At 34.3% G+C, this 26,750-nt stretch overlaps 2 protein-coding genes and 1 pseudogene across 4 annotated transcripts in view; 2 read left to right on the plus strand and 1 right to left on the minus strand.

The window, feature by feature from the left end:
- Positions 1-23,648, minus strand: part of LOC133176229 (tRNA pseudouridine synthase Pus10-like) — a 29,485-nt gene extending 5,837 nt beyond the window's left edge. The window contains exons 1-13 of the mRNA XM_061311388.1: positions 23,502-23,648; positions 21,611-21,739; positions 21,295-21,414; positions 21,103-21,189; positions 20,949-20,983; positions 20,722-20,833; positions 18,576-18,637; positions 18,404-18,452; positions 17,914-17,987; positions 15,320-15,405; positions 14,854-14,979; positions 8,134-8,190; positions 194-270 (exon numbers count right to left, since the gene is read on the minus strand). Of these exons, the coding sequence (XP_061167372.1) occupies positions 194-270; positions 8,134-8,190; positions 14,854-14,979; positions 15,320-15,405; positions 17,914-17,987; positions 18,404-18,452; positions 18,576-18,637; positions 20,722-20,833; positions 20,949-20,983; positions 21,103-21,189; positions 21,295-21,414; positions 21,611-21,739; positions 23,502-23,525 (1,038 nt within the window). The 5' untranslated portion in view covers positions 23,526-23,648. The remainder of the gene's footprint in view (positions 1-193; positions 271-8,133; positions 8,191-14,853; positions 14,980-15,319; positions 15,406-17,913; positions 17,988-18,403; positions 18,453-18,575; positions 18,638-20,721; positions 20,834-20,948; positions 20,984-21,102; positions 21,190-21,294; positions 21,415-21,610; positions 21,740-23,501) is intronic.
- Positions 11,989-13,816, plus strand: LOC133176343 (E3 ubiquitin-protein ligase TRIM71-like; annotated as a pseudogene).
- LOC133176071 (ral GTPase-activating protein subunit beta-like) overlaps positions 23,536-26,750 on the plus strand; it is a 54,249-nt gene continuing 51,034 nt past the window's right edge. For all 3 annotated transcript variants that reach the window (XR_009719381.1, XM_061311243.1, XM_061311254.1), the window contains exons 1-4: positions 23,536-23,673; positions 23,926-24,205; positions 24,378-24,585; positions 25,240-25,404. Coding sequence is in view for 2 of the 3 variants with exons in the window: in XM_061311243.1 (XP_061167227.1) it covers positions 24,002-24,205; positions 24,378-24,585; positions 25,240-25,404 (577 nt within the window). In the remaining variant the exon portion in view is untranslated. The remainder of the gene's footprint in view (positions 23,674-23,925; positions 24,206-24,377; positions 24,586-25,239; positions 25,405-26,750) is intronic.

Genomic DNA, 26,750 nt, shown 5'->3' on the forward strand with positions numbered 1-26,750 from the left:
TGGTTTTTATAAAAACTCTATTTAAAATGGATATCTCAGCAATATTTTTGCTTTGCTCAAAGCCAAAAAAAAAAAAGAAATTGTCTGAGAACTTGCCAATGGTCAGTACAATAAGTGTACAACGATAACATTAAATCAAAATAGCACTCTAGACTTAAGTATTGTGAAAAAAAAACATATATAGTAATTTTACCTTCTGTATTTCCAAGATATCTTCTGCTGAGAATTCAACTCGATGTGGATCATCCATTTCTACAACAAAAGGCCTTCCTGCAATCAAGAAAAGAGTTTTTCAAATTAAACGAAATCTTAGCAAAACATGATGAGTTTGCATGTAGAAAGCAAAATGTAATGTACATTATGTGCTCATATTTTTGCAAGCATATACTAGCTTTATTTGTCATAATATATCTTTAAATTCAGTTGTATTTAATTTAAATACACTAGGTCTATTGAGTTCATTAATGCACGTATGATGGGAAACTTCATATAGTTCTATTTGTTTAAACTTTAAAATGCATACTCTTTATTTAGAATTCGGAATTTTCAATGAAAAGAGACCTTCTTCATTTAAAACATAAAGGTTAAACAAAATGTTGAAATAATTTTAGGGCAAACATATCATTACAATTTTAAATACATAAAAAGCAAACCAAGAGATCCTGCAAGGGCCTAAACGGTCACCTGAGTATAATACAACAATTTAGAGGATCCATAGAGAATAAAATAAACTGATAGATGGCACTTTGTTGCCCAAAAGCAAGAGAAATAGGATGATCAGGATCAACAAAATATTTAGTCTAGTATTCAGTTACAACTCATAAAGTAAGTTCTAATCTGTTCCCCATTTGTTGCTTTCACCATGCAGATTATTAACAAAATATTAGTGATGCAGTATTAGTGCTTCAGTACTATTTTTAACTTTAATTTTTAATGTTAATTTTTATTTTATAACTTCTCAAATTGGCTTCTCTTGGTCTTTCAAGAACATTTAATAAGAGAAGTTATTTTAGTCTCATTTTTGTTTATCTATTATTTTCAAGTGTACCTGATCATTAAAACTATGAAAGTACTTTTTTATTAAACAATAAAAATTCTTGTATAATTCTCTTATTCTTTCAAAAACATTATTTACAGTGATTAATTATCAAAGGTGAATGGCAAAGGGGAAAAACTTCTCTCAGTAGAATACAAATTAATAGAGCCCTGGCCAGGACCAGAACACTTGACCAAATGGTCCAGATGTTCAACAAGAGGCCCAAGGACCTTGAATCGCTCTTCTGATAAACTGTACAACCTATCACTTCTATTTGATGATTCTAATCCAAATAGTACCCCAAAAATATTAAATACAACCATAAAATTTCAAAAGTAGGTCAGGGAGACCTACTTTTCATCGTACTCCAAGGACCCAAGATGCATCAACTGACAAAGTTTGATGATTCTAAGCCAGTTAGTTCCTGAAATATTTAAAAGCCATAAATTTTCAAAAGTAGGTCATGGTGACCGACTTCTCAGTCGACTTACTCCGAAGACCCAAGATACATCAACTGACAAAGTTTGATGATTCTAAGCTGATTAGTACCTGAAATATTTAATTATAGTCATATAAATTGAAAAGTAGGTCACGGTGACCTACTTTTCAGTAGACCTACTGCGAGGACCCAAGATGCATCAACTGACAAATTTTGATGATTCCTAGCCAAATAGTACCTGAATATATTAAATACAGCCATAAAATTTCAAAAGTAGGTCAGGGTGACCTACTTTTCAGTTGTCGCACTCCAAGGACCCAAAATGCATCAACTGATAAAGTTTGATGATTCTAAGCAAATTGGTTCCTGAAATATATAATTAAAGCCATAATTTTTCAAAAGTAGGTCATGGTGACCTACTTTTCAGTCGACTTACTTCAAAGACCCAAGATGCATCAACTGACAAAGTTTGATGATTCTAAGCCAATCAGTACCTGAAATATTTAATTATATTCATATAAATTGAAAAGTAGGTCACGATGACCTACTTTTCAGTAGACCTACTGCAATGACCCAAGATGCATCAACTTACAAAGTTTAATGATCATAGGCCTTAAAATGTCCAAATTATGCCTCTAAAATGCTTTGAAATCGAATGCCTGCAAAGTTCAAAAAGTAGGTCACTGTGACCTACTTTTTAATACATAATATGTTTTATTGCCCCAAGATGCATCATCTTGCAAGATTTCATGATTCTAAACCTCTCAGTATTCAAATTTTTGACCTTAATTGTTTTGTAAAAGATTAGCTATAAAATTCAAAAAGTAGGTCAAGGTGACCTACTTTTTAGTTGACGTATTTTGAGGACCCAAGATACATCAACTGACAAAGTTTGATGATCATAGGCCTTAAATTGTTCAAAATATGCCTCTAAATCATTTTGAAAAAGAATGGCCGCAAAATTTAAAAAGTAGGTCAGCATGACCTACTTTTAAGTTAACATGATATGAGGTCCTTAGATGCATCAACTGACAAGATTTGATGATCCTAGTCCTTACAGTAAGCAAAATATCATCATTTTAATAAATTGTAATTTTTGGTCAACTTTGAAGTGACCTTGAGACCACGCCCTTTGCCCCAGGGTGATGCCTTGAACAATTTTTAATCTACAACATATCCTCATCCTTTTGTGTAAGTTTGGTGATAATCTGCCCAGTGGTTCTTGAGAAGAAGATTTTTTAGCAACCAGTACTTTTGTTTCTATTTTCCTGATTATCTCCCCTTGTTTAAGGGTCACAACCCTAGTTTTAGTATAAAAGGGAGTCCTTGGGCCAAGGATACCCTGTGACAAATTTGACAATAATTGGCCAAGGGGTTCTTGAGTTATGGCCCATATTCTAAAAAGTTTACGCACACCGCACAAATGGCCATAGCATTAGCTCTTTGAGCCTTTGGCTCAGAAGAGCTAAAAATCTCATAAAAATACACTTGCTTATTAAAACTTTCACTCTGTGTGCTTACCCTAACACCAGAACCTATGACCCAGGGTCATGAATTTCACAAATTTCATCATAACTATGCACTTAGTTGAAAATTTTCAAAGAATAAACATATTTTCACTATATGATCAACAGAGCCCCCCCCCCCCTCCCCGAAACACCAGACCCCTGACCCTGTGACCACAAGTTTTAAAAAAATTGTAAGAAGCACCCTTTCTCACCATAACTATGCACTTTGTTTATCTGCTCAATACTAAGGAGCAGACAGTATTATTTAATAGAATTAAAACATTTTTACTATATTTTTAATAGAGTCCTACCCTTACACCAGAACATCTAACCCAGGGGCCATGAAACTCACAATTTTGGAAGAAGCACCCTTGTTCATCATAACTATACACTTAGTTTCTTTGCATTAAAAGAATATTTACATTAAATTAACATTAAAATGAAATTATGTTTTTTTCACTATATAATCAATAGACCCCCCCCCCCCTTTACCAGAACCCTGACTCTGGGGCCATGAGTTTCACAATTTTGGAAGTGGCATCTTTGCTTATCATAAACAAGCACTCAGGTTGTTTAAATAATACTCAGGAGCAGAGAAGAAGATTCTCAAAGAATTAATGCATTTTCACTGTATAATCAACACAGCCCGCCATTACACCAGAACTCCTGACCCAGGGGCCATGAAATTTATAATTTTGGAACAGGCACCCTTATTCATCATAACTATGTACTTAGTTTGTTTAATACCCAGGAGCAGAGAAGAATATTTTCAAAGAATTAATGCATTTTCATTATATAATCAATAGAGCCCTGCCCTAACACCAGAACCCCTGACCCAGGGGCCATGAAATTCACAATTTTGGAAGAGGCACCCTTGCTTATTATAACTTTGTACTTTGTTTGTTTGTTTAATACCCAGGAGCAGACATGAAGATTTTCAAAATAATAATGCACTTTCACTGTATGATCTTGCCCAGCCCTAGCTCCAGAACCCCTTACCCTGGGGCCATGAATTTCACAATTTTGGTAGAGGACTCAATGCTTATTACAATCATGCCAACAGTTTGACTGCTTAATGTCCAGGAAGAAGAAGATTTTTAAAGATTGCCCTAATGCATTAATTTTGGTGGTTTTAGCCCCATCCTTCAGGCCCAATGGGGGCAGGGAATATGAAATTCACAACTTTTGTTCCCTTCACCCAAAGATGTTATATGCCAGAATTGGTTGAAATTGGTTCTGCGGTTCCAGAGAAGAAGCTGTTCAAATGTTAATGCACGACGGACAAAGACAGACAAAAACAGATAGCAATGGGTCACCTGAGTGACTCAGGTGACCTAAAAAATGTTGCACCACCTTGCTGTCTGTAATAAGTTCATTAAAATTTTGTTAACAGCAAGAAAAAGAATTCATATAGTTGTAAAGATACTGCTCACGTTTGTGTTTTCTTTAACGTTTATTAGAATTTTTCAAAATATTCGCAATTTCAAAAAGGTCTCTGATATCCATCAATGTCAATTACATGTACATTTTTTCTTCCTTTTATTGTGTACTGACTTTATCTTTCAAACATTACATTGTAATGACTTCAAATTGTTCAATAAATGTTTCCAAATTTTCTCATTACTTTTGCATTCCTAAATATATATTTTTTTATACCAAAAATTTTTTTTCATGGGATGCAAATCTTTGAATTCTATATACCCCCCCCCCCCCCAAAAAAAAAAAACCTTTGCAGTTTCAATTCTTTTTCAATAAAGATATGAGTTTGTCATGAAGTAGTTAGTCAATTACCAGAACTACAAATTATAGAAATTGTTTACCTCTATATGACAATTTTAACTACCCACAGCATTCCTTAAGCCTAATACATGTACAAAGATTTCAACAAACCATTATATTCTGGTACAAAATGAGAATTGATTTTTTTCAATTTACCAGTATCAGGAATTATTCAGGGTGATCTCAACTCATTTAAACTTGCAATAGGATGTTGAAACATGTTTTCTTTTTTATGGAAATTGTGCATTGTTACAACACGAAATGTAATAAACCTGGGATTATTGCATTTTGTGTTATTACACTTTGCATCAACATCAACGCAGAATGTAATAATGCAAAATGCAAAAACAAACTTTTAGGATTACTACATTTTGCGTTATTATATTTTGTGTCAAGATCAGCGCAATATGTAATAATACACTTTTTGGTGGTTACATTTTGTGTTACTTAATTTTTGCATTGAGGACAAAGCAAAATGTAATAAAACAAAATGTAATAAAACAAAATTTTTTTTTTTTTGTATTGTGTTCAACGCGAAACATCACAAAATTGATTGAAACATATAACAATGGGGAAAATCGCTTTACTAAATAGACAGACACACTTATGATTATGAGACAAACAATACGGCTTTTACGGACATTACTAAATCTAATTGTATATTTTTTTAACTCTGTTTTTAACACTTTTATTAAATACTAATAAAACATTAACTTATCTTTGATTGACATGACTATTTATAAATCAATCTGTAATATACATGTATATCCATCACTAACATTGTTAATTACCAAAGATTGACCATGGGTCCATTAAAAACTCTTGTAAGACATGCATGTGGAGATTGGTTAGCACATTAGAAGTGCATGTGTGTGTGTATGGGAGGAGAAGCGTGGGTAAGGGTAACTTTGTATGTTGATCATTGTATTTTTAAGCGCATTTTAAATGGCTAATGAAATCAATATATGATGAAATTAGATCTAATGTAAGAATCAGCATCTGTTTATTTTTCCTTTTGTTTTACTTTCTTTCCGTTTATTTTCTTCATTCACTACTTCAATGAAAATACAGGTAAACTTCGTTATCTCGACATCGACGGGACCATCGGAAAATGTCGAGATATCCGAGGTGTCGAGATATCAGAGTTGAGATTAGACGTCCAAGATTTCACTTTATTTTATGTACATGACTTCAATATAGACTGTAGCTCAACTTATTTCAGCAACACCTCTATTTTTATTTAAAATGTAAAGAAATTGTTTTTTAAAAATCTTATAATTTATAAAACATGTTCTTTCTCTTAATCGAAATCTTTCTAAATTTACAGTTTTTCACTTTAGAGAAACTCTTTAATTTTATACCATATGTACCTTACATTGACTTCAGTATATATGCCAAGTTTAGGGAAGATCTACCGTCTGGTTATTTTTTAGGGACCATCTCAAAATATAGGTACATTTACTATAAGATTATATAGGAAAATACCATTTTTTCCCACTTTGGAGCAAATTATACAAATGTTACTATAGCCTTTTTGTTCAAATTATATTATTTGATGGGTAATACTATATTGTACATTTTATGCAAGAAACACAAAATTCCACCGTCTGGTTTCCAGAGGGGGCATCTCAAAATGACAAAAATCATGATATTTTCCTGTATTTATGGAGTACAACAAAATATGACAGTTACCACAGATTTACATAAAAAATAATAAAAATGATTGTGAGATTCTCAATTTTCTATGTTTAAAATTTCAAGAGCATCTATTTTATACTTTTTATTTCATGACATAATTAATGACCCCACTTTAAGAACTTCGGTTACTCATAACGTCAAAAACACGCTATTACGACGTCTATCTTCCCATCATTTGAAAAATCGTTTAAAAAATCAGTTATTTAAAAACGTAATTAGATTTTTTAACCTTAGATTTCCTAAATTTGTTAATTTTTATAAATTAAGTAAAAATAGTTGCTTTAAAAGAGTAAATATGCTTTATTTTACCATGCTGCGCAAAGTATTGCGCAATGAAAACCCCAGTCGGCCCCCTTAAGCAGAATCGTGTAGATTTATCAATGATATTACCCAAGCTAAACATTAAGCAATTAACGTCTCAAAGACGCCGAGGGGGGTTTGGATTCTCCTACAAACACAGTCTATAGAATTAATTAAGTAGTATGCAGTCAAAACATGGGTGCGAAAGGTGTGAATTTTTGACGACGTCGAGGTACCCGGAGTCGTCCGTGCGTGACGAGCGACCGTATCTGACAGTTAGGTTCAGTAGAACAAAAAATTGCCGATGTCGACATATACCAGGTAAATTTTGCTCTTGGGACTGTGAATATACGTCGAGATAACCCGGGTTGTCGACATTACCGAGGTCGACATATCAGAGTTTTTGCAAATCATTTACTACTGGGACCGCGGACGGACGTCGACATATCCCAGGTTGTCGACATATCCGATGTCGAGATACCGAAGTTTACCTGTAATTCTCAATCTGGTTGACCAACAAGTATGTTATTACATTTTGCGTTGTTGCATTTTGCTTAATCTCGATGCAAAATGTAACAACGCAAAATGTAATAATCCAAAAATCGTGTTATAACATTTTGCGTTATTACATTTTGCGCTGATCTTGACGCGAAATGTTATAATCCTAAAAGTCTGTTTTTGCATGTTGCTTTATTATATTCTGCATTGATATTGACGCAAAATGTAATAACGCAAATTGCAATAATCCCATTTTATTATATTTAGCATTGTTATTACATTTTGCCTTGTAACATAGCATGAGAAATCATAGCTTAGCTGTTTTTGAGAAGATTTTTAAAGATTTTTTCTAATAAATTCCTGTGTAAAACATTGACCAGCTATGGTTGCCCGACCCTACTGTGGCCATGATTCCAACATATTGGAATCTACACTAAGGTTGCTTCCATATAAATATGATTATGGCTTTGGTTTTCCTTGGATGAAGATTCATTCAGTTTTTTGTCCCGATATATTCAAACTTTTACCAAATGTGCCCAACCCTACCCCCAGGGGTCATGATACAAAACTTTGATTCCATATTGTGGCCACCACCTTAACCCCAGGGCATGATTTCAATTATTAACAATCTACACTACCTCTGGAGGCTTTCACATAAGTGTCACCTTTTTGGGGTCAGTGGTTCATGAGAGGAAGAATTTTAAATGACCCCTCCAAATTTATGCCTTTTCTTGATTATTTCCCCTTGGAAGAGGACTTTGTCCTTCATTTGAACAATTAAGAATTTCCTTAACACAATGATGCTTTGTGCCAACCTTATTAAAATTGGCCAACTTGTTCTTAAGATGTTACATGCATTTTTTTCACTACTTTACCTTTTCCTAACATTCTTACGTCCACATCTTCTCGTCCTGATGAAGAAAAACGTTGTTCTGGAAAAAAAATTAAAGTACAATAAATACATTAATGTTGCTAGAGGCCCATTGATTACAAAGCTCACTAGAATCAAATCTACATTTTTCTTTACAAATGAGTATCAAATCTCTCATTGTAACCCTTTTGATTTTAACCATTTTGTGTACACAAAATTAATATTTACATTTCTGACTGTTTTCTGTTTGATAACTCCTTGAAAGTTAAGTGTGTTAATTTCTTGTTATTAAAAAACAAATGTAAATTTCTTCAAGTAACAGGGAAAGTGCCCATGCACATGCACTTCCAGCTGTCATCATATCTTACATCAGTGGCAGGGGACTATGGAAATAAACATGGAATGCCTCATGTATTTTAATCCTATTAGACAGCTTCTTTTTATTTATATTTACTGAATACATTTTTGTTTCACATATAAATGTAAATATAAGGAATCATTGTCTAGTTTGTTGGGTATGCCAGGTTACATGTAACTAACAGTTGGAAATGTTCATAATCATCATAAATTATAGAATATTTGTAAAAAGTTTATATATGAATCTAATAACACCCTTAGACCAATGATTTTACAAAGCTTGGCCACTTTACAATGTTTGTCTTTACATTATAGGTATGTTTTCTATATTCCATAGTAAAAATTTATTGGAATCCATCCCTGCTGGACTCAAACTAATCCAGAATAATTTGAGTGTTCCAATGAACAAAAAGCCTAATTAATCCTTTGCAATCAAGAAAAATATCTATATTAAACTCGTAGGGTACATAATCAAAGAGTGAATCATGAAATTTAAATTCCCAGTACAGGTAAACCAGGAAGTATAAACACATGACAACAGATAAATAAAACAAGTATGTAGATAACGTGATCTTTGTCACTGACTACATAGAGACAATCGGTAGCTTATTGACATAGGACGCCAAAGGGTGAATATTTTTTACACTCTCTACTTTCATTTTTAATTCAAATTTCAAGTAAAACTTCAGAAAACATTAGTTTATTTACCATGAGAAACTAAACAAAATTTTTAAAACTGTTGCATAATAATATCAAAAATAGTATTTTTTAAACTGAAGGCAACTTAAAATAATAATTAATGATTTCTGACTCTAAATTCTACAGCACATTTTAGAATCACCTTGGGCTGTCAACCTTTGTTATAATGTACAGTTTTTGACTTATAATCATCACTTATAGGCTTTTCACAGAAGTTGACAGTTTGTAGAAATATGTGCACCTTGAAACAAACAATTATGACATTATTTTTCAAAGTATATAAAAATGAACATTGTTGTCAATGAAGTGAGAGAGTAGTTGATATTTCCAGAGTCTGAGATTATCTGAGTGTGACATATTAATTGATTCGATCCGAACATGTACTAAATCATTATTTTATTGATGGCAAGCAAGTAAAAATGACAAATACCTGGTAATGATAAATCCATTTCTGAAGTGGCAGTCATTTCCATAGCTACTAAATTTCTATAAACTTTGAATTTGCCACCATGTTAATTAAGATACTAGCTGAACTCCAGAAGTTTGGGTAAAAAAAAACAAAACTGTTGAATGAACCTATTTTGAAATCCCTGGTATTCAAGCATTTTGAGACTTGATACATAATTTTCCCATATATTCCTTTGTTAAAATTTGATCCCCATTGTGGCTCCTCCCTATCCCAGAGGACATCATTTGAAACAAATTTGAATCTACACTACTTGAGGATGCCTCCATATCAATATGACTAAACATAGCTTTTCTGTTCTTGAGAAGAAATATTTTTTCTATATGTTCTTATGTAAAACTTTCTATCCCCCATTGGGCCCCACCCTACCCCCAGGGGTCATTATTTGAACAAAATTGAATTTACACTACCTTAGGATGCTATCATATCAAAATGACTAAACATGATTTTCAGTTCTTGAGAAGGAGATATTTTCCTATATGTTCCTATGTAAAATGTTCGATCCCCCATTGTGGCCCGACCCTATGTCAGTGGGTCATCATTTTAACAAACTTGAATCTACACTACCCGAGGATGCTTCCATATCAAAATGACTATTAATGGCTTTGCAGTTCTTCAGAAGTAGATATTTTCCTACATATTTCTATTTGTTGCAGTTCTTCAGAAGGATGCTTCCACATAAATACGATCAATCAGGGCTTTGCTGTTCTTGAGAAGAAGATTTTTAAAGATTTTTCCTATATATTTCTATGTAAAACTTTGATCCTCCATAGTGGCCCCACCCTACCCCCGGGGGTCATGATTTGAATAAATTTGAATCTACACTACCTGAGGATGCTTCCAAATAAATATGACCAATTAGGGCTTTGCTGTTCCTGAGAATAAGATTTTTAAAGATTTTTCCTATATATTTCTATGTAAAACTTTGATAGTCCATTATGGCCCCGCCCTACCCCCAGGGGTCATGATTTGAACTAACTTGAATCTACACTACCTGAGGATGCTTCCATATACATGTAAATATGACTCAACATGGCTCTGCTATTCTTGAGAAGAAGATTCTTGAAGATTTTTCCTATATATTTCTATGTAAAACTTTGATCCTCCATTGTGGCCCCGCCCTACCCCCGGGGGTCATGATTTGAACAAACTTGAATCTACACTACCTGAGGATGCTTCCATATAAATATGACTCATCATGGCTTTGCTGTTCTTGAGAAGAAGATTTTTCCTATATATTTCTATGTAAAACTTTGATCCTCCATAGTGGCCCCACCCTACCCCCGGGGGTCATGATTTGAATAAATTTGAATCTACACTACCTGAGGATGCTTCCAAATAAATATGACCAATCAGGGCTTTGCTGTTCCTGAGAATAAGATTTTTAAAGATTTTTCCTATATATTTCTATGTAAAACTTTGATAGTCCATTATGGCCCCGCCCTACCCCCAGGGGTCATGATTTGAACAAACTTGAATCTACACTAACTGATGATGCTTCCATATACATGTAAATATGACTCAACATGGCTCTGCTATTCTTGAGAAGAAGATTCTTGAAGATTTTTCCTATATATTTCTATGTAAAACTTTGATCCTCCATTGTGGCCCCGCCCTACCCCCGGGGGTCATGATTTGAACAAACTTGAATCTACACTACCTGAGGATGCTTCCATATAAATATGACTCATCATGGCTTTGCTGTTCTTGAGAAGAAGATTTTTCCTATATATTTCTATGTAAAACTTTGATCCTCCATTGTGGCTCCGCCCTTCCCCCGGGGGTCATGATTTAAACAAACTTGAATCTACACTACCTGAGGATGCTTCCACGTGAGTTTCATCTTTCTTAGCCCTGTGGTTCTTGAGAAGAAGATTTTAAAAAGATGCTATTAATTTTTCACTAATTCTTTATTATCTCCCCTTGAAAGAGGGCGTGGCCCTTCATTTGAACAAATTTGAATCCCCTTCCCCCAAGGATACTCTGTGCCAAGTTTTGTTGAAATTGGCCCAGAAATTCTGGAGAAGAAGATGAAAATGTGAAAAGTTTATGCCAACGACAACAACGACGACAGACAATTTACAAATTTCGATCAGAAAAGCTCACTTGAGCCTTCGGCTCAGTAGAGCTAATAATGAGTTAGTTAATTTCAAAATATCCTCCTTCATGTTACATAATTTTCTCAAAGTCCAAAAAACATTTTTCATCAGTGTATAGAGGGTCCTTAATTAATTGGTTGATTTATTTAAGATTACCCATGCCAAACTTTAACTAGTTTAATCATTTACCAGTACTGTATATTTTTTTACTCTATACTTTAGAGTCACAAGTTCAATTATGGACCCCCGTACCAGTGCCCAGGACGTGATGCGATGTGACCTGTGTGAGACCGCTGTGGTACAGATTCACTGTGATACATGCCTTGTTAACCTGTGCATGGCTTGTGTTGGAAAACACTTTTCTGCTGATCTCTCAAAACCTCATACAATTGTTGATTTCAAGGACAGAAAATCCACTCCCCTCTACCCTATGTGTAAATCTCATAACAAACAACAATGTACAATGTACTGTAATCAATGCGACATTCCTGTATGTACAAAGTGCATTGCATCTGATCAACATCTAGGTCATAAGATATCAGAAATCTTGAAAGTTGTGGATGAAAAAAAGGTTAAATTCATCAGAGAACAGACTGAATTAAATGAAATAATTTACCCAACCTACCAGGACATTGCCTCGATGTACAAAACAGAATGAGTCAGTTAGAAAAGAAATATGGAGACCTCTCAACAGCCGTAACAAAACATGGAGAGGACTGGCACAGAGAAATTGACAAACTTGTCCAGAAACTTAAAGCTGAAGTTGATGAGATGAAAAATACACAGTTACAAACTCTACAGAAACATCTGGATGAAATAAACAAGAAAATTTCTGATATCAAGGATGAAATAAATTCAATTGATGTTGCTGAGGATTCTAATAATATTTCAAAACTGTTTACTATTACAATCAATGTAGACAGATATAGAAATCTTCCACAAAAAATTCTGCCATCTTTGCCTAAATTCACTCCAGGCAGAATTATTGCAGGAGAACTTGGTAAAATATTTGGAACCTTATCACCAAGTTCTCTTACCTCAGATAAACATGGCTACAGTATGAAGACAACACAGAAATCACCAGAAGCTGGATCCTCTCCTCCAATTGAACAGCTGCTTGATGAACCCGAGACTGTCACCACCATAGACACTGGGCATGAAGATTACCTTCGCAATGTGGCCTGTCTGAGTGATGAAGAAATCTGGATAAGTGGAGATGACAGCACCATGAACCTCTACAGCATCAATCAGGCATCACTTCTCAAGTCAATCAAAACCAAGTCTGGGAACATACCATGGGACATAGCAGTGACAAAAAGTGGAGATCTAGTTTATACTGATGACTGGGATAGAACTGTGAACATTGTGAAGAATGAGAAGACAGAGGAGGTGATCAGACTACAGAACTGGAAACCTCACAATGTCTGTAGTACCTCCTCTGGTGACCTCCTGGTTATCATGGACAGTGATGATCACACACAAACAAAAGTTGTCCGTTACTCTGGATCCACAGAGAAACAAACCATTCAGTTTGATGATAAAGGTAAACCTTTCTATTCATATGGTTACATAACTGAGAACAGGAACCTGGATATCTGTGTGTCTGACTGTGGAGCTAAAGCAGTAGTGGTGGTCAATCAGGCCGGGAAACTGAGATTCAGGTACACTGGACATACTCCTGCTCCATAGAACAAAGCATTCCATCCACAAGGAATCACCACAGACAGTCAGAGTCACATCCTTACAGCTGATTATAACAATGACTGTGTCCACATCATAGACCAGGATGGACAGTTCCTCCGTTACATAGACTGTGGACCGTGGGGACCCTGGGGACTGTGTATAGATACAAATGACAATCTGTTTGTTGCTCAGTATGAAAACAGAGAAGTGAAGAAAATCAAATATCTGCAGTGAAATCCAGAACTTAAAATCTTTACATTTTTCTGATGTTAATTCAATGATAGACTCTTTTAAAATTAGATCTGATATTGTATAAACTTTTAAATGCTTATCTAAATTTTGTGTATTTGTTGACAATTTGTGCAAAATGCCTGTGTCATATGTTTACATAGAAATTCTTTCTAATGGTTTATAAGTAAACATAAATAATATTTGCTAACAAGATTTTTTTTTTTTTACTTTTTAGGTATAATGGTGTTAAACTCATCTATATGATAATTAATAATAATATACATGTACACATGTACATGTATCTATCAGCACCACAACTATTTTGAAAAGAAGATGAAAGTTAAAGTTCAAAGGTTACAAGATCAGTAACACTGCATGATATTTTACAAAAACCATTGTGCTGAGCAATGCATGAGCAAAACATCACATCTACCTTAACAGTTCTAAAGATGCTTGGTGTGACAGATGGACATGCAGACAGACACCAGTTCTCAAAATACAAGGTGTGACAGATGGACAACTCGACAGATAGAGTCTTAATAAAGTGATCCCTAAATATATCTTTTGATGAAAACTGAAAACATAATGATGGATTTTAAAAAAAAAAAAAAAAACAAGAAGTCTGTGAGCCAATGCTCACTAGTAATACCCCTGCTCTGATGTTAATATTCCCTATCATGTGAATATACAGAAATTTGGTAAAGACATGCGTACACATAAACACGAAGTTGACATAGCAAAGAGTTTGCTAAAATTTAAAACATCTGCAATGGGTAGTTGCTGAGAAAATTGTAAATCTTAACAGTAGGTGAGTGTAACAATCCAAGGGACAGAACTTGTATATAATTGTAGCCTAGACATGTAAACTTTAATCTTAGGTCAAGATTCTCATTAAAGTCAATTGTGATTTAAGGTAAATATGCATGGTTAGTGTGGACATACATGTACTACACAACTTTTTAGTGAACACATTACCAGATGTAAATTGTTTTACAATGTTAATTTACAATTTATATGGTCAAACGTTTATAAGAAAAAAGTTGTTCTTTTTTGAAAAAGCAATAATTTTCTCAGTGCTAGCAGATCTTTGGCAGGAATGATAACATCTGTAAGCAGTCAGCCCTGCTTGTCTAAACTTTCAGTGTGTTTCAAACACTGATGATAGGGGAATAAATATTTTGTATTTTACCTGTAAACCTAAATTTCTGCTTCAGTGGTTCACAGATTTCTTCCTCCACGGATGACTGACTTTTCCTGCCCCCGTCCAGAATCCACGGAGTCTGACTCAGTGTGCGGCTGTACTTATTGTATCTACCTGTGGAGGAATTAAAAATAATGATATGAATTTGTATATTTTAGTTTTATTTCTACCAACTATAGGTATTTAGATAATACACACTGTTTTGATTTTTGAGAATTACATCACTAAATTTTCTGTCAGTGACCTTGAACTTATCAAAATAATCTTAAAACAAGGTCAAGCCACTTTTACTTTACAGGCATTTTTTTTTCTCATCATGACACTCCAATATGTGTCCATTACAGTCATAATTAAGGTCTATATATGAGGTCCACATAAATATAGTATTTATCCTGCAAAGAAGGTTAAATTTACAGGGAAGAAGTTCATTATGAATGAAAAACAGAAAACTGACCTGCTACAAAGACGGCATCATGGATACACTTGATCTCATTACATTTACAGATACTGTTCTCGTTGCTCTTTGGGATGTTGTAGTTCCTGTTTAATGAACGTATAATTCACTCAATGTACAGTCAAACCCTGATATTTTGAACCGGCCAGGGATAACAAAAACAAAACAAGAGGCCCAAGGGCCTTAACGGTCACCTGAGTATAATAAAACAATTTAGAGAATCCATAGAGTATAAAATGAACTCAAAGGTGAACCTTTGTTGCCCAAAAGCAAGAAAAATAGGGTGATCAATATCAACAAAATAATTAGTCTATTATTCATTAACAGTTCATAAATTAGGATCTCACTCTCACCATACAATATATTAAAAAACTATCAGTGCTTCTTTACTATTTTAATTCCTTGTTGAAATTTCTTACATTGGCCTCTCGTGGTCTTTGATAAACATTTAGTAAGACAAGTTATTTTTGTCTCCTTTTTTTTATCTATTACTTACAAGTCTACCTGATCATTAAAACAAAGAAAGTACTTTTTGTATTATACAATAAAAATTCTTGCATAATTCTCCTATTCTATTAACCTTTCAGGTACATTATTTACAGTGTTTAATTATCAAAAGTAAATGGCAAAGGGGAATAACTCCTCTCAGTGGAATACAAATTAATAGAGCCCTGGCTAGGACCAGAACACTTGACCAAATGGTCCAGATGTTCAAAAATCTGGTAAAAATACCCTTCCTTATTAAAACTTTTACTCTTTTTGCCTCTGATATGCCCAGGTGCAGAGAAGATTTTTAAAGAAATAATGCATTTTTACTACAGATTCACTATAATAATATTCGCTATACATGTGTATTATCAATAGAGCCATCCCTCTCCACTGAGAAACACCAGAGCCTCTCACCCTGGGACCAGAAGTTTGCTCACCATAAGTAATCATTTTGTTTATCTGCTTAACACTAAGGAGCAGACAGGATTATTTAATAAAATTAATGCATTTTCACTATATTATCAAGAGCCCCACCCTTACACCAGTACATCTGACCCATGGGTCATGAAATTCACTACTCTCGAAGAAGCACTCTTGCTCATTATAATTATACACTTAGCTTCTTTGCTTTTTAACCAGAATATTTTCAAAGAAATTTTGCTTTTTCACTGTATAATCAATAGAGCCCCCCCCCCCCCTTTTCACCAGAACTCTTGACCCTGGGGCCATGAAATTCACAATTTTGGAAGAAGCATCCTTGCGTATCATAACAATGTACTTAGTTTGTTTAAATAATACCCAGGAGTAGAGAAGAAGATTTTCAAAGAAATAATGCACTTTCACTATAGGATCTATATAGCCCCGCCCTAGCACCAGAACCCCCGTCCCTGGGGCCATGAATTTCACAATTTTGGAAGAGGCATCCTTGCTTATCATAACTATGTATTTAATTTGTTTCAATAATACCCAGGAGTAGAGAAGAAGATTTTCAAAGAAATAATGCACTTTCACTATATGATCTATATAGCCCCGCCCTAGCCCAGAACCCCTGACCCTGGGGCCATGAATTTCACAAATTTGGTAGAGTCACTCTTGCTAATCATAACTATGTATTTAATTTGTTTAAATAATACCCAGGAGTAGAGAAGAAGATTTTCAAAGATTTTTCCTTTTTTTCATATAATCAATAGAGCCCCCTTTTCACCAGAACCCTTGACCCTGGGGCCATGAAATTCATAATTTTGGTAGAGTCACCCTTGCTTATCATAACTATGCACTCAATTTGTTTCAATAATACCCAGGAGTAGAGAAGAAGATTTTCAAAGAAATAATGCACTTTCACTATAGGATCTATATAGCCCCGCCCTAGCACCAGAACCCCTGACCCTGGGGCCATGAATTTCACAATTTTTATAGAGGGTTCAATGCTTATTACAATGATGCCAACAATTTGACTGCTTGATGTCCAGGAGTAAAGAAGAAGATTTTTAAAGATTGCATTAATTTTGGTGGTTTTAGCCCCACCCCTCAGGCCCCAGGGGGGGCAGGGACCATGAAATTCACAAATTTTGTTCCCCTTCACACATAGATGCCATATGCTAAAACTGGCTGAAATTGGTTCAGCGGTTTCAGAGAAGAAGCTGAAAATGTTCAAATGTTAACACACGACGCACAACGACGGACAACGACGGACGAAAACAGATAGCAATAGGTCACCTGAGTGACTCAGGTGACCTAATAAAATAAATTATATTTCAAAGCATTTACAGCATTGTATCATATTTTCTGATTGATAAATACTCTAACCTGGTATCCTGATATCATCCAAACAAGTTTGGTATACCTAGGGCTCTTAGTTACTTGGGAATGGACTTGCTCCAAAAACATTAATCTGGTCACTCATCCATGAAATCTAGGTCAGATCAAGCATCTGAAGCAACTCTGGATGTGTACTTTCCTAGATAAATCATCAATGTATGTTTGTTCTAGGGTGGGCTTATAGTTATGGCTTACTCACAAAACTTTAACTGGAAAGCTGACACGTGGGGCATAGCATAAGCATATATTGACTTTGTCCAGGTGAGCTAAGAAGCCATCATACAAACCTTTTGAAATATCCATCTGTGATGTCTGATAAAACTTTTGCTACATTAGTCCTTGTGTAGGTATCTCCATAATTCTATAAAATCAATAATTGTTGAATGCTAATGTAAGTTTGCTTAATTCAGAATCTTAATGAAATAGACTTTTTTAATCACAACCAGAATCATCTAATGTATATACTCGCCTATAAGTTGGTTTTTTTGGAAGTTAATATTTGGTCCAAAACTCTATGTCCGACTTATAGGCGAGTTATAAAAAGGATGGCATTTAATAGGATCAATTCCTCTAATATAAGCTTTAAAAATACAACCGACTTATAGGGGGACCGACTTATAGGCGAGTATATATGGTAAGTAATCCTGGACATAGTCTTTAAATAAATGTGTGCATATTTGCAGCATGACCAACTTGTTCAAATTTCCTCGTATTACTGCTGATATTCTTGGTTATAAAAAATAAACTTCAGGAAACCTGAATTTATATTCAAATTACCTTTTGTTGGTTTTTCCTTTTCCTGAATAATGCTGGACTGTGGTAAGACCTACAGTAATTTTACAGATAAATCAAAATATTGTGAGTCAGGTAGAAGTTATATCATTGATCAAAAACAACAATCTTTTAAATGAGTTACATGTAATGTTACAATCTGTTTTTAAATACGTACAGGAAGGTGCATTCCTTGTCTGACTTGTCGTAAGTAAAGTTGAGAATAATGTCAAATTTGCTCTACAAAAATAAAAACATTCATTTGGTCATCAAAGATCACAGCACTTTCCTTGACAAATGTTACCCATAAGTAAGACAAAGTTGTACACTAAACAAATGTTCTGGTAGACTGCATCCATAAATACAACATTTATACATGTTTGGTTCAGGTAGGATCTATAGATACTTCAAAATGAACCTGCTCAAAAAAACTATAATTGTTCGATCAACATTTAAGTGTGGGTCAGATCTAGATCATAAAGCTTATCTGGTAGTATGCATGCTTTTTAAAATGCATTATCGATCTTGTTCAGTCACCATAGGTCTCATTCAAACTTTCACCTGTTTATTCAACTCAGAAATGTAGATCAGATCCAGCATCTGAAGCACAGCTGTAGCGAACATCCCTAGATATATCATCCATACATGTTTGGTCACCACAGAGCTTATAGGAACTTGGCAATGAACCTGCTACAATAAACGAAGGCCTGATCCAGCATCCATGCCAAGTGTGGTAGTACACATCCTTTGATGCATCATCTGTATCAGTTTGGTCCATGTAAACCTTATAGTTACTTGTGAATGAAACTGCTCCAAAAACTCTAATCTGTTCACTCATCCAGAAAATGTAGGTTAGACTCAGCATCTGAAGAAGTGCAGTAGTGTGCATTCTTAGATGCATCATCCATGCAAGTTTCATCCTGGTTGGAGTTATAGGAGCAAGTCCATTCCCAAGTAGCTATAGCCCTACCTGGACCAAAGGTGCATGGATCATGTATCACTGGATATACATTTCTTGACTTGCTTCGGATGCAGGAATTGACCTACATTTGCTCTAAAAATATAATCTGGTTACTCATCCAGGAAATGTAGGTCAGTTCCTGCATCTGAAGCAAATCTGGTAGTATGCATCCCTAGATGCATCATCCTTACAAGTTTAGTCCAGGTAGGACTTAAAATTACAGTCAAACCTCGTTATCTCGAACTCAGTGGGACCAAGAAAAAACTTTGAGATATCCATGTATTCGAGATATCCAGGGTAAAATACTTAAAGAATAAGTTGTTGGGACTTCCAAATCACTTTGACATATCCATGGTATTCGAGATATCAGTGTTCAAGATATTGAAGTTCAACTGTACTTGTGAATGAATCTGCTCTAAAAATTAACTCTGTTTACTCATCCTGAAAATTTAGGACAATTTATAAAGCATCTGAAGCAAGTCTGGTAGTATGCATTGATTGCATTCCTAAATGTATCATCCAGTTGTATGCAAACCATCAGTCTAGGTAGAAATTACAAATACTTAAGAATGAACCTGCTCCATAAACTTTAACCTGGTCACTCATCCAGAAATGTAGATCAATCCAGTATCCGAAGCCAGTCTGGTAGTATGCATGCCTTGATATATTATCAATGCAAATTTGGACATCATAGGGCTTATTATTATAGTTAACTGTGAATGAGCCTGCTTCAAAAACTAACCTGGTCACTCATATAGAAAATGTAGGTCAGATCCAACATCCAAAGCCAGTCTGGTAGTATGCATCCCAGAATGCATCATTCATGCAAGTTTGGTCACCATATGGCTAATGCTTACTTTGAAATGAAACCCACTCCTAAAACTGTAACTTGCTCTAACTTGAACCTGGTCTCTTATCTTATTGTAGATCAATTCCTGCATCCGAAGCAAGTCAAGAAATGTACATCTGATGATGCATGATCCATGAATGTTTGGTCCAAGTAGGTCTATAGTTACTTGGGAATGGATTTGTTCCTATAACTTCAACCAGGATGCCAACTATAGCATAAGCTCATCTTGACTTTGACTTTTGACTTTGTCAAAATGAGCTAAAAATAACCATTGACCTTTAACCTCTTCTGTGTCTTTTTCAAGATAAAAATTAGAAAGCTTTCTCTGCATTGATAACATCACAGCTTACTTTACAACTACTTATATCTATATGTTACATTTTAATTAGTGAGTGCTGTGTTCTTTAACTGTGTCTCTTACTATTACTATGATATGGTGATGTGAAATTTATTCAATTTATTTATATGTTTATCAGCTTATATCATTTTAAGAGTTCTCTTGCAAAAATAAACCTTGAATTCAAAAGGTGCATTTAGAGCCGCTGCTAAAATAGGACCACTCCTCCATTTCCAGACATCTTTAACTGATGCTATGTCCTCTATCACTTTACATTCATACAGAGATCTGAAAACAGACACATGGTTCTTATAAATAATCCTAGCCTTATGTCATAAGCAAGGATAATGGACTGGAAATGATGATGGATAATTTGGAAAGAGGCCAGGTAAAATGTACTCACTTAAACTTTTCATTCAGCAGCAGAAGGAAAGAATGCTAAAAAGAGAAACAAAAAAAAATGAAACAAGTTAAACAAGACTGTAAATAAACTCCTTTGAACCTTTAATAATAGATAGTAGATATTAATTAAATATGCTTAATCTTTAGTAACATACCTCTCTAAGAAGTGAACACACAGGTGTAGTCAGAGAACAAATGAATGTCTTGAACTGATGATCACTGGATTTCACTGTCTCTACAATCTGTTAAAATGTGGCAAGGTAAAATTTATAGACACTTCATATAGGTGCTATATACAAAATCTGGTTTACATAGGACTGTTTAACACAAGTTTTATAGTCACTTACTCTGTTAAGAAACTCTCCCTCTAGGTACACCTGGAGAATTCCCAAACAAGCAGGACAAGGGAGGGAAGAAAATATACCTTCCTGACCATCTGCCAGTGATATCACTTTCTGGGTCAATTCCTAGGGAGAACAAATTAGCTGTTTTCTTTATTGACTCCAAAATATGCAGTTTATATTATGATCAGTGCATTTTTCTTTTTTGAAAGATAATCTACCACTTTAAAAACATATTAGGTTAAACAGTGTCTTTACAAAATTATACCTTACACTTTCAGTGAAATAAGGGGAAAAAGATTCAGTGAATAGGCATGATTACCTCAATGGAGACTCTAAACACTGCAGTATCCCCCTCTCCCAGGAACCTGAGGACACAGCGAGGACAAAGTCCATTCTGGGTCAGGAGGAGGACTATGTCCTTTATCTCTGTGGGATCTGTACTGAAAAACTGTCAACAGAGAATCTAAATAATTACACAGAATCACATAAATAAGAGGGTATCTCGGGTCATATGGGGTTTTTAAATGCTGAAAAACTAATAAGGAAGTGTATAGGGTTTAAAGAGTAAATATCAACTTTCAATAATCTATCATTTATTAATCTGCTTCAGTTTTACAGCATACAATGGATATTAAAAGAACATTCCATTCATCAATGTTAGTTTTCATTCTTGTCCTTTTATTATTGTTAATAAACAATCATATGTGGATTAGGAAAGGAGGTGCACAATAAAAAAAAGCAAAACAAAACAAAACAATAAACAGAAATGTTAATAAAATTTTCTGTCATTGACCGTAATCCACTGTTAGCATACTTCATTCTGACAATCTGGCAGGAAACACCAGGGATAATTGTGAACCAGCATGCTATGTAAGTTTTCATTAATTGCACCTCCACCTTTTCTACTCAACACTATTGAACTAAGTCTGCTTCAAAAAACATTGGCCAGATCATTGATTGGTATTCAATTGATAAGTGCAGTAATGTATGCTGATATGTACGTCTAGCTGCACTAGCTGTCAGGGTAATATCAAGCTTATCACCAGTAATAGATGTGCTTGCCCAAAACCTACATCCACGCTACTCCTCTCATTCTCAAGATGATTATAAGAGACACATAACATTGGCATTATCCTGTTATTTACTTCGCGAAGTAAATAAGTTCGACGTCGTTCACGTTAACGTCAAATTCATCCTTGAATATGTTTACGACAATACTTACACATTTTGACTTCAGTTCCACACATTTCGACTCCTTTCATTTTCAGTCCATATACAACATATTTATTTATTTCATACAAAAACCCATAAAGTATACAAGGCGAAGCAAATAACAGGAGTAAATAGCGACGCAGGTTCTTTAAATGTACTCAAAACTCTGGAACTTATTTGCTTCGTGAAGTAAATAACAGGAGTATATATATACAGAGGCGAAGCAAATAACAGGAGTATATATATACCGACACAAATCATTCTAAATAGCACTTCAAGGGGAAGAATTCCCCAGGAAAAGGGTTTCTTTGGGGGAGAAATATATAAAAATGGGGCTTGGTATTTGGGGGGGATCAAGATAAAAGATGACAAATGTAGAAATAGGCACGTTTTTATACAAAGCGAAGCAAATAACAGGAGTAAATAGCGACGCAAGATCTTTAAATGTACTCAAAACCCTGGAACTTATTTGCTTCGCGAAGTAAATAACAGGAGTATATATATACAGAGGCGAAGCAAATAACAGGTGTATATATATACCGAGACAGATCATTCTAAACAGAATGTGAAAAATAAAAGTAATGTAAAAAATTAAAACTAGGATTAAATATTTCAATCATGCGCAGACATGGTATTTTGTCAATAAAATAATGTAATGGGTAAGTAATGATATCGATGTAATAAATCTGTGACATCCCTTATAAAAATAATATAGCATCCACAGATGAATTTCAATTTTTTTTTTTCAATTTATTTATTGACAACACCATCATACATTGGCATATAGTCATGAATACAATAAACAATAACATACATAAAATCAATAAAAATATTCCAGTAAGCATATCAGTTATGTTGAAGGATGTTGAATTTGACGTTAACGTAAACGACGTCAAACTTATTTGCTTCGTGAAGTAAATAACAGGATAATGCCATAATATTTTGACATGTTTTAAGACAGAAAAGTTTCAAAGATTTTTTTCAACACTGTCACTTACTTTTCCACTCATGGGCGCAGCCATATTGGATGAGAACGCCCTCTATCCGGAAGTTTTGGTTTTTACTAAAAATTTTCAGACGGATAGGATGTAGTAATTTTTCATGTTTTGAAGAAATCGTAAATGTTCTGACACCATATTTCCTGTTTAATTAACAGATATTTATCAGATGGTAAATACAGAAAGCAAAGATCAATTGAAAGAGGGCTATAGAATTTTTATCATTCTGATTTTATATGTTAACCATAATTTCCTCTGTCAATTTATATTCTGTTTTCTGTTTGGCATAACGCTTTTATGTGAATGGCCATAGAATTTAGTCACACCACGTACATTGCATGTATTATTGATTTTAAGGCTCTATATATTAATGGAGAAATTCTGGTAGTGTTTATTGGCACTAACTGTGTTATGACAATTTCAGGTGACAGTTCAAATGGTTTGACAAATGCAGGAAAGTAATGTTGTGGGCAGTGTAGTACCTTAGGGGAGGTCTGACCATGTATTCGGAGTGGTCCTCCCTCCAGGATGAGATTCAGTGTGATAAAGCAAACCAGAGCGTCCTCCACAAATTCCCCGCCTATGTTGGCACCACAGTCGCCACTTCGGTGGTGAAACACATTGCAACCAGTCTCAGCATTGCTGCCAATAATCATGAGCTGTGTCAGCTTGACTCTGACAAAGAGGTCAAATGGACCATGGAAGTAAGTAAATCATAAGGACTGTTATTCTTCCTTACTTGAGTAAAAATAATTAAAAGTATATCAGATGGCAAGTATTACCTCACTTCTTACAGTGGAATCCCTCATGAACTATTATATGTGACCTACATATTAACATCAAGCCCTAATATATTGTCACCCATTTATTTTGTAGGTGCTGTGTTATGGCCTCAGTCTCCCACTGACAGAGTTAGACACCATTAAGGAGTGTGTCAATGTCTACTGTATTTGGCTTTCGGCCTGTATGCCCCCTTCTCCACACCAGGAATCTGTCCCCCAGCCCCTTAAAGATGACCCAGACCCCTATATACAGGACATGATTCACCATCTTCTTAATCTGTTTGTACCTCGACCAGGATCAGGTATACATGGGAGATTAACAGAGATAAAAAAGTCAATTCTCATTATCTTTAACTTGATGGAACTCATAAACATTGAGATATCCATGAGTTTGGGATATTGAGATTAAAATACATATATAAAGAAAAAGTGGTTTGGACTTCAAACTTACGATGAGATATCCAGGATATCAGTGTTTGAAATATTGAAGATCAACTGTATGTGTACAGTGATTGTTAGTGTTTAATATCAAATGATTATTTTGACTCACTGAGCAATAACAGATATCTTTAGTAAAGTCGAGAGTCATTGGTTATGCATTTGAATGCTGTATACAGAAAAATTTTTGCCCGTTTCATTTACGTCCACATTGTCAAGGATAAATTCAGAACATTGCAAACTCAATTGAAACAACGTTATCTTTCTTAGCGAAACTGTGTCTGCCTGAATTAAAAATGGGGCGAAAATGTTCACAATTAAGATAGGGCAAAAAACCCAGTAGAAAATGCCTATCAATGCCTGTTCATTGTAACAATAAGTTTTGAGTATTGAATGGCTGATAATAGTTATGTTTGAGCTCATAGATTTTCACTAATTTTTAAATGTTTTGAAATTGTATGTACTTTTAAAAAACAGAAAAATATGTAAATCATGATGGATTCGTATGTCTTTGCTAGATGTTGACAGTGTGAGGAAACAAGCAGTCTTCTGTCACCGAGTTCTGAGACAAATTCAGGCCATTGCTAAGGAATCCACCATGTTGTCTAGGGAATCGTGGGAAACATTGCTGAAGTTCCTGTTGGCAGCCAATGACAGCTTACTGTCACCACCATTAGAAAAAGGTAAAGGGAGAATACTCTTATATGTTGTTCTTTTAATTAAGAACAAATATTATCTTTATATGCATATATGAAGCTACGTTTATATTAATCTATACATGTAAAGAAACAAAAAACTTTTTATGAATGTACTTTTAAATTAGATTGTCATGATTTGGTGAATCTGGGCTTTACTTACTTAGTATTATGTTATAGATTGTGAATTATATTTATATGTAGTAGTTAATAAAATTCTTCTATATTATATGTATGTTTATTATCTGTAGTGTATCTAATGATATGAGTAGTATTGATCCAAAGATAAAACACTAACGCCAACTTTAAAATAATGTTTGCTTGCCCTCTCCCGACTCAGGATGAAAAAATTAAAGTCAGTAGGTTGGTGAGAAATTTTTATTTTTTCAAAGAAAACTTCAAAATCAATGCTGAATTATCATAATCTTTTTTCTGGAATGCAGAAAAAAAAATTGCTCCCTGCAGGTTAAAAAAAGTTTTGATTCGGGCCAATTGGTCGGGAGAGGACAACCAAACATTTTTTTAAAGATGGCCTAATGTAGGGGTCCTTGTTTGATTAACAATTTCATTGCAGTGAATTTTTTTTCTTCTCTGATCCTATGTTAGTTTCTATACTTAAGATTGTTATAGATTTTCTGTAGATAGGGTTGGATACCGTTAAGGATGAAATGGTATGATACCATACTCGTCTGGTATTTTTGAAATGATACTGTACAGTACTTTTTAATGATACCTGGATCAACTGATCAATACATATGATACATGTATAACAAATGTAGTTTCAGTATGTATGCTAACATATTTTTTAATGACTTTATGATTTCTGATTTTATTAAAACTTATTTTTCAATAAAAGATCAACAAACCAATAAATTTAGAAATACTATCAAAAATAATCATGAAAAATTTGGCTACAACAAAGTTAACATAAACCATTTTATGTGATTGCCATGTTTATGACGACATTAACGGACACAGCTGCTTATAAATTCAAGGCAAAAATTTTTATAGCAATTATAGTATTTTAAATAATTTAAATCTGTTATCATTTATTAAAAAAGAGTAGAGTAAGCAATGTCAATGAGCACTTTACTGAAAGTTATACTTTTCAATTACTAATTGAAAAGTTAGGCAACTTACAAAGCAAGTCCCAATATGCCTTATTTTGTAATTTAGCATAACCTTACAATACACATTGTAAAATTCAATCTTGGGGTTATGTATTTTCAAAAGTATGCAGTTTTTTCAGTTAAGTTGAACACGTTCAAATATATGAAAGAAAAAATATTAAATACCGATATTGGACAATGATACCTGTATATGAAATGAAATGG

This window comes from Saccostrea echinata, unplaced genomic scaffold (genome assembly GCF_033153115.1).
Source record: "Saccostrea echinata isolate AGI-Se365-2 ecotype Australia unplaced genomic scaffold, CSIRO_AGI_Sech_v1 ptg000002l, whole genome shotgun sequence".
NCBI lineage: Eukaryota > Metazoa > Mollusca > Bivalvia > Ostreida > Ostreidae > Saccostrea > Saccostrea echinata.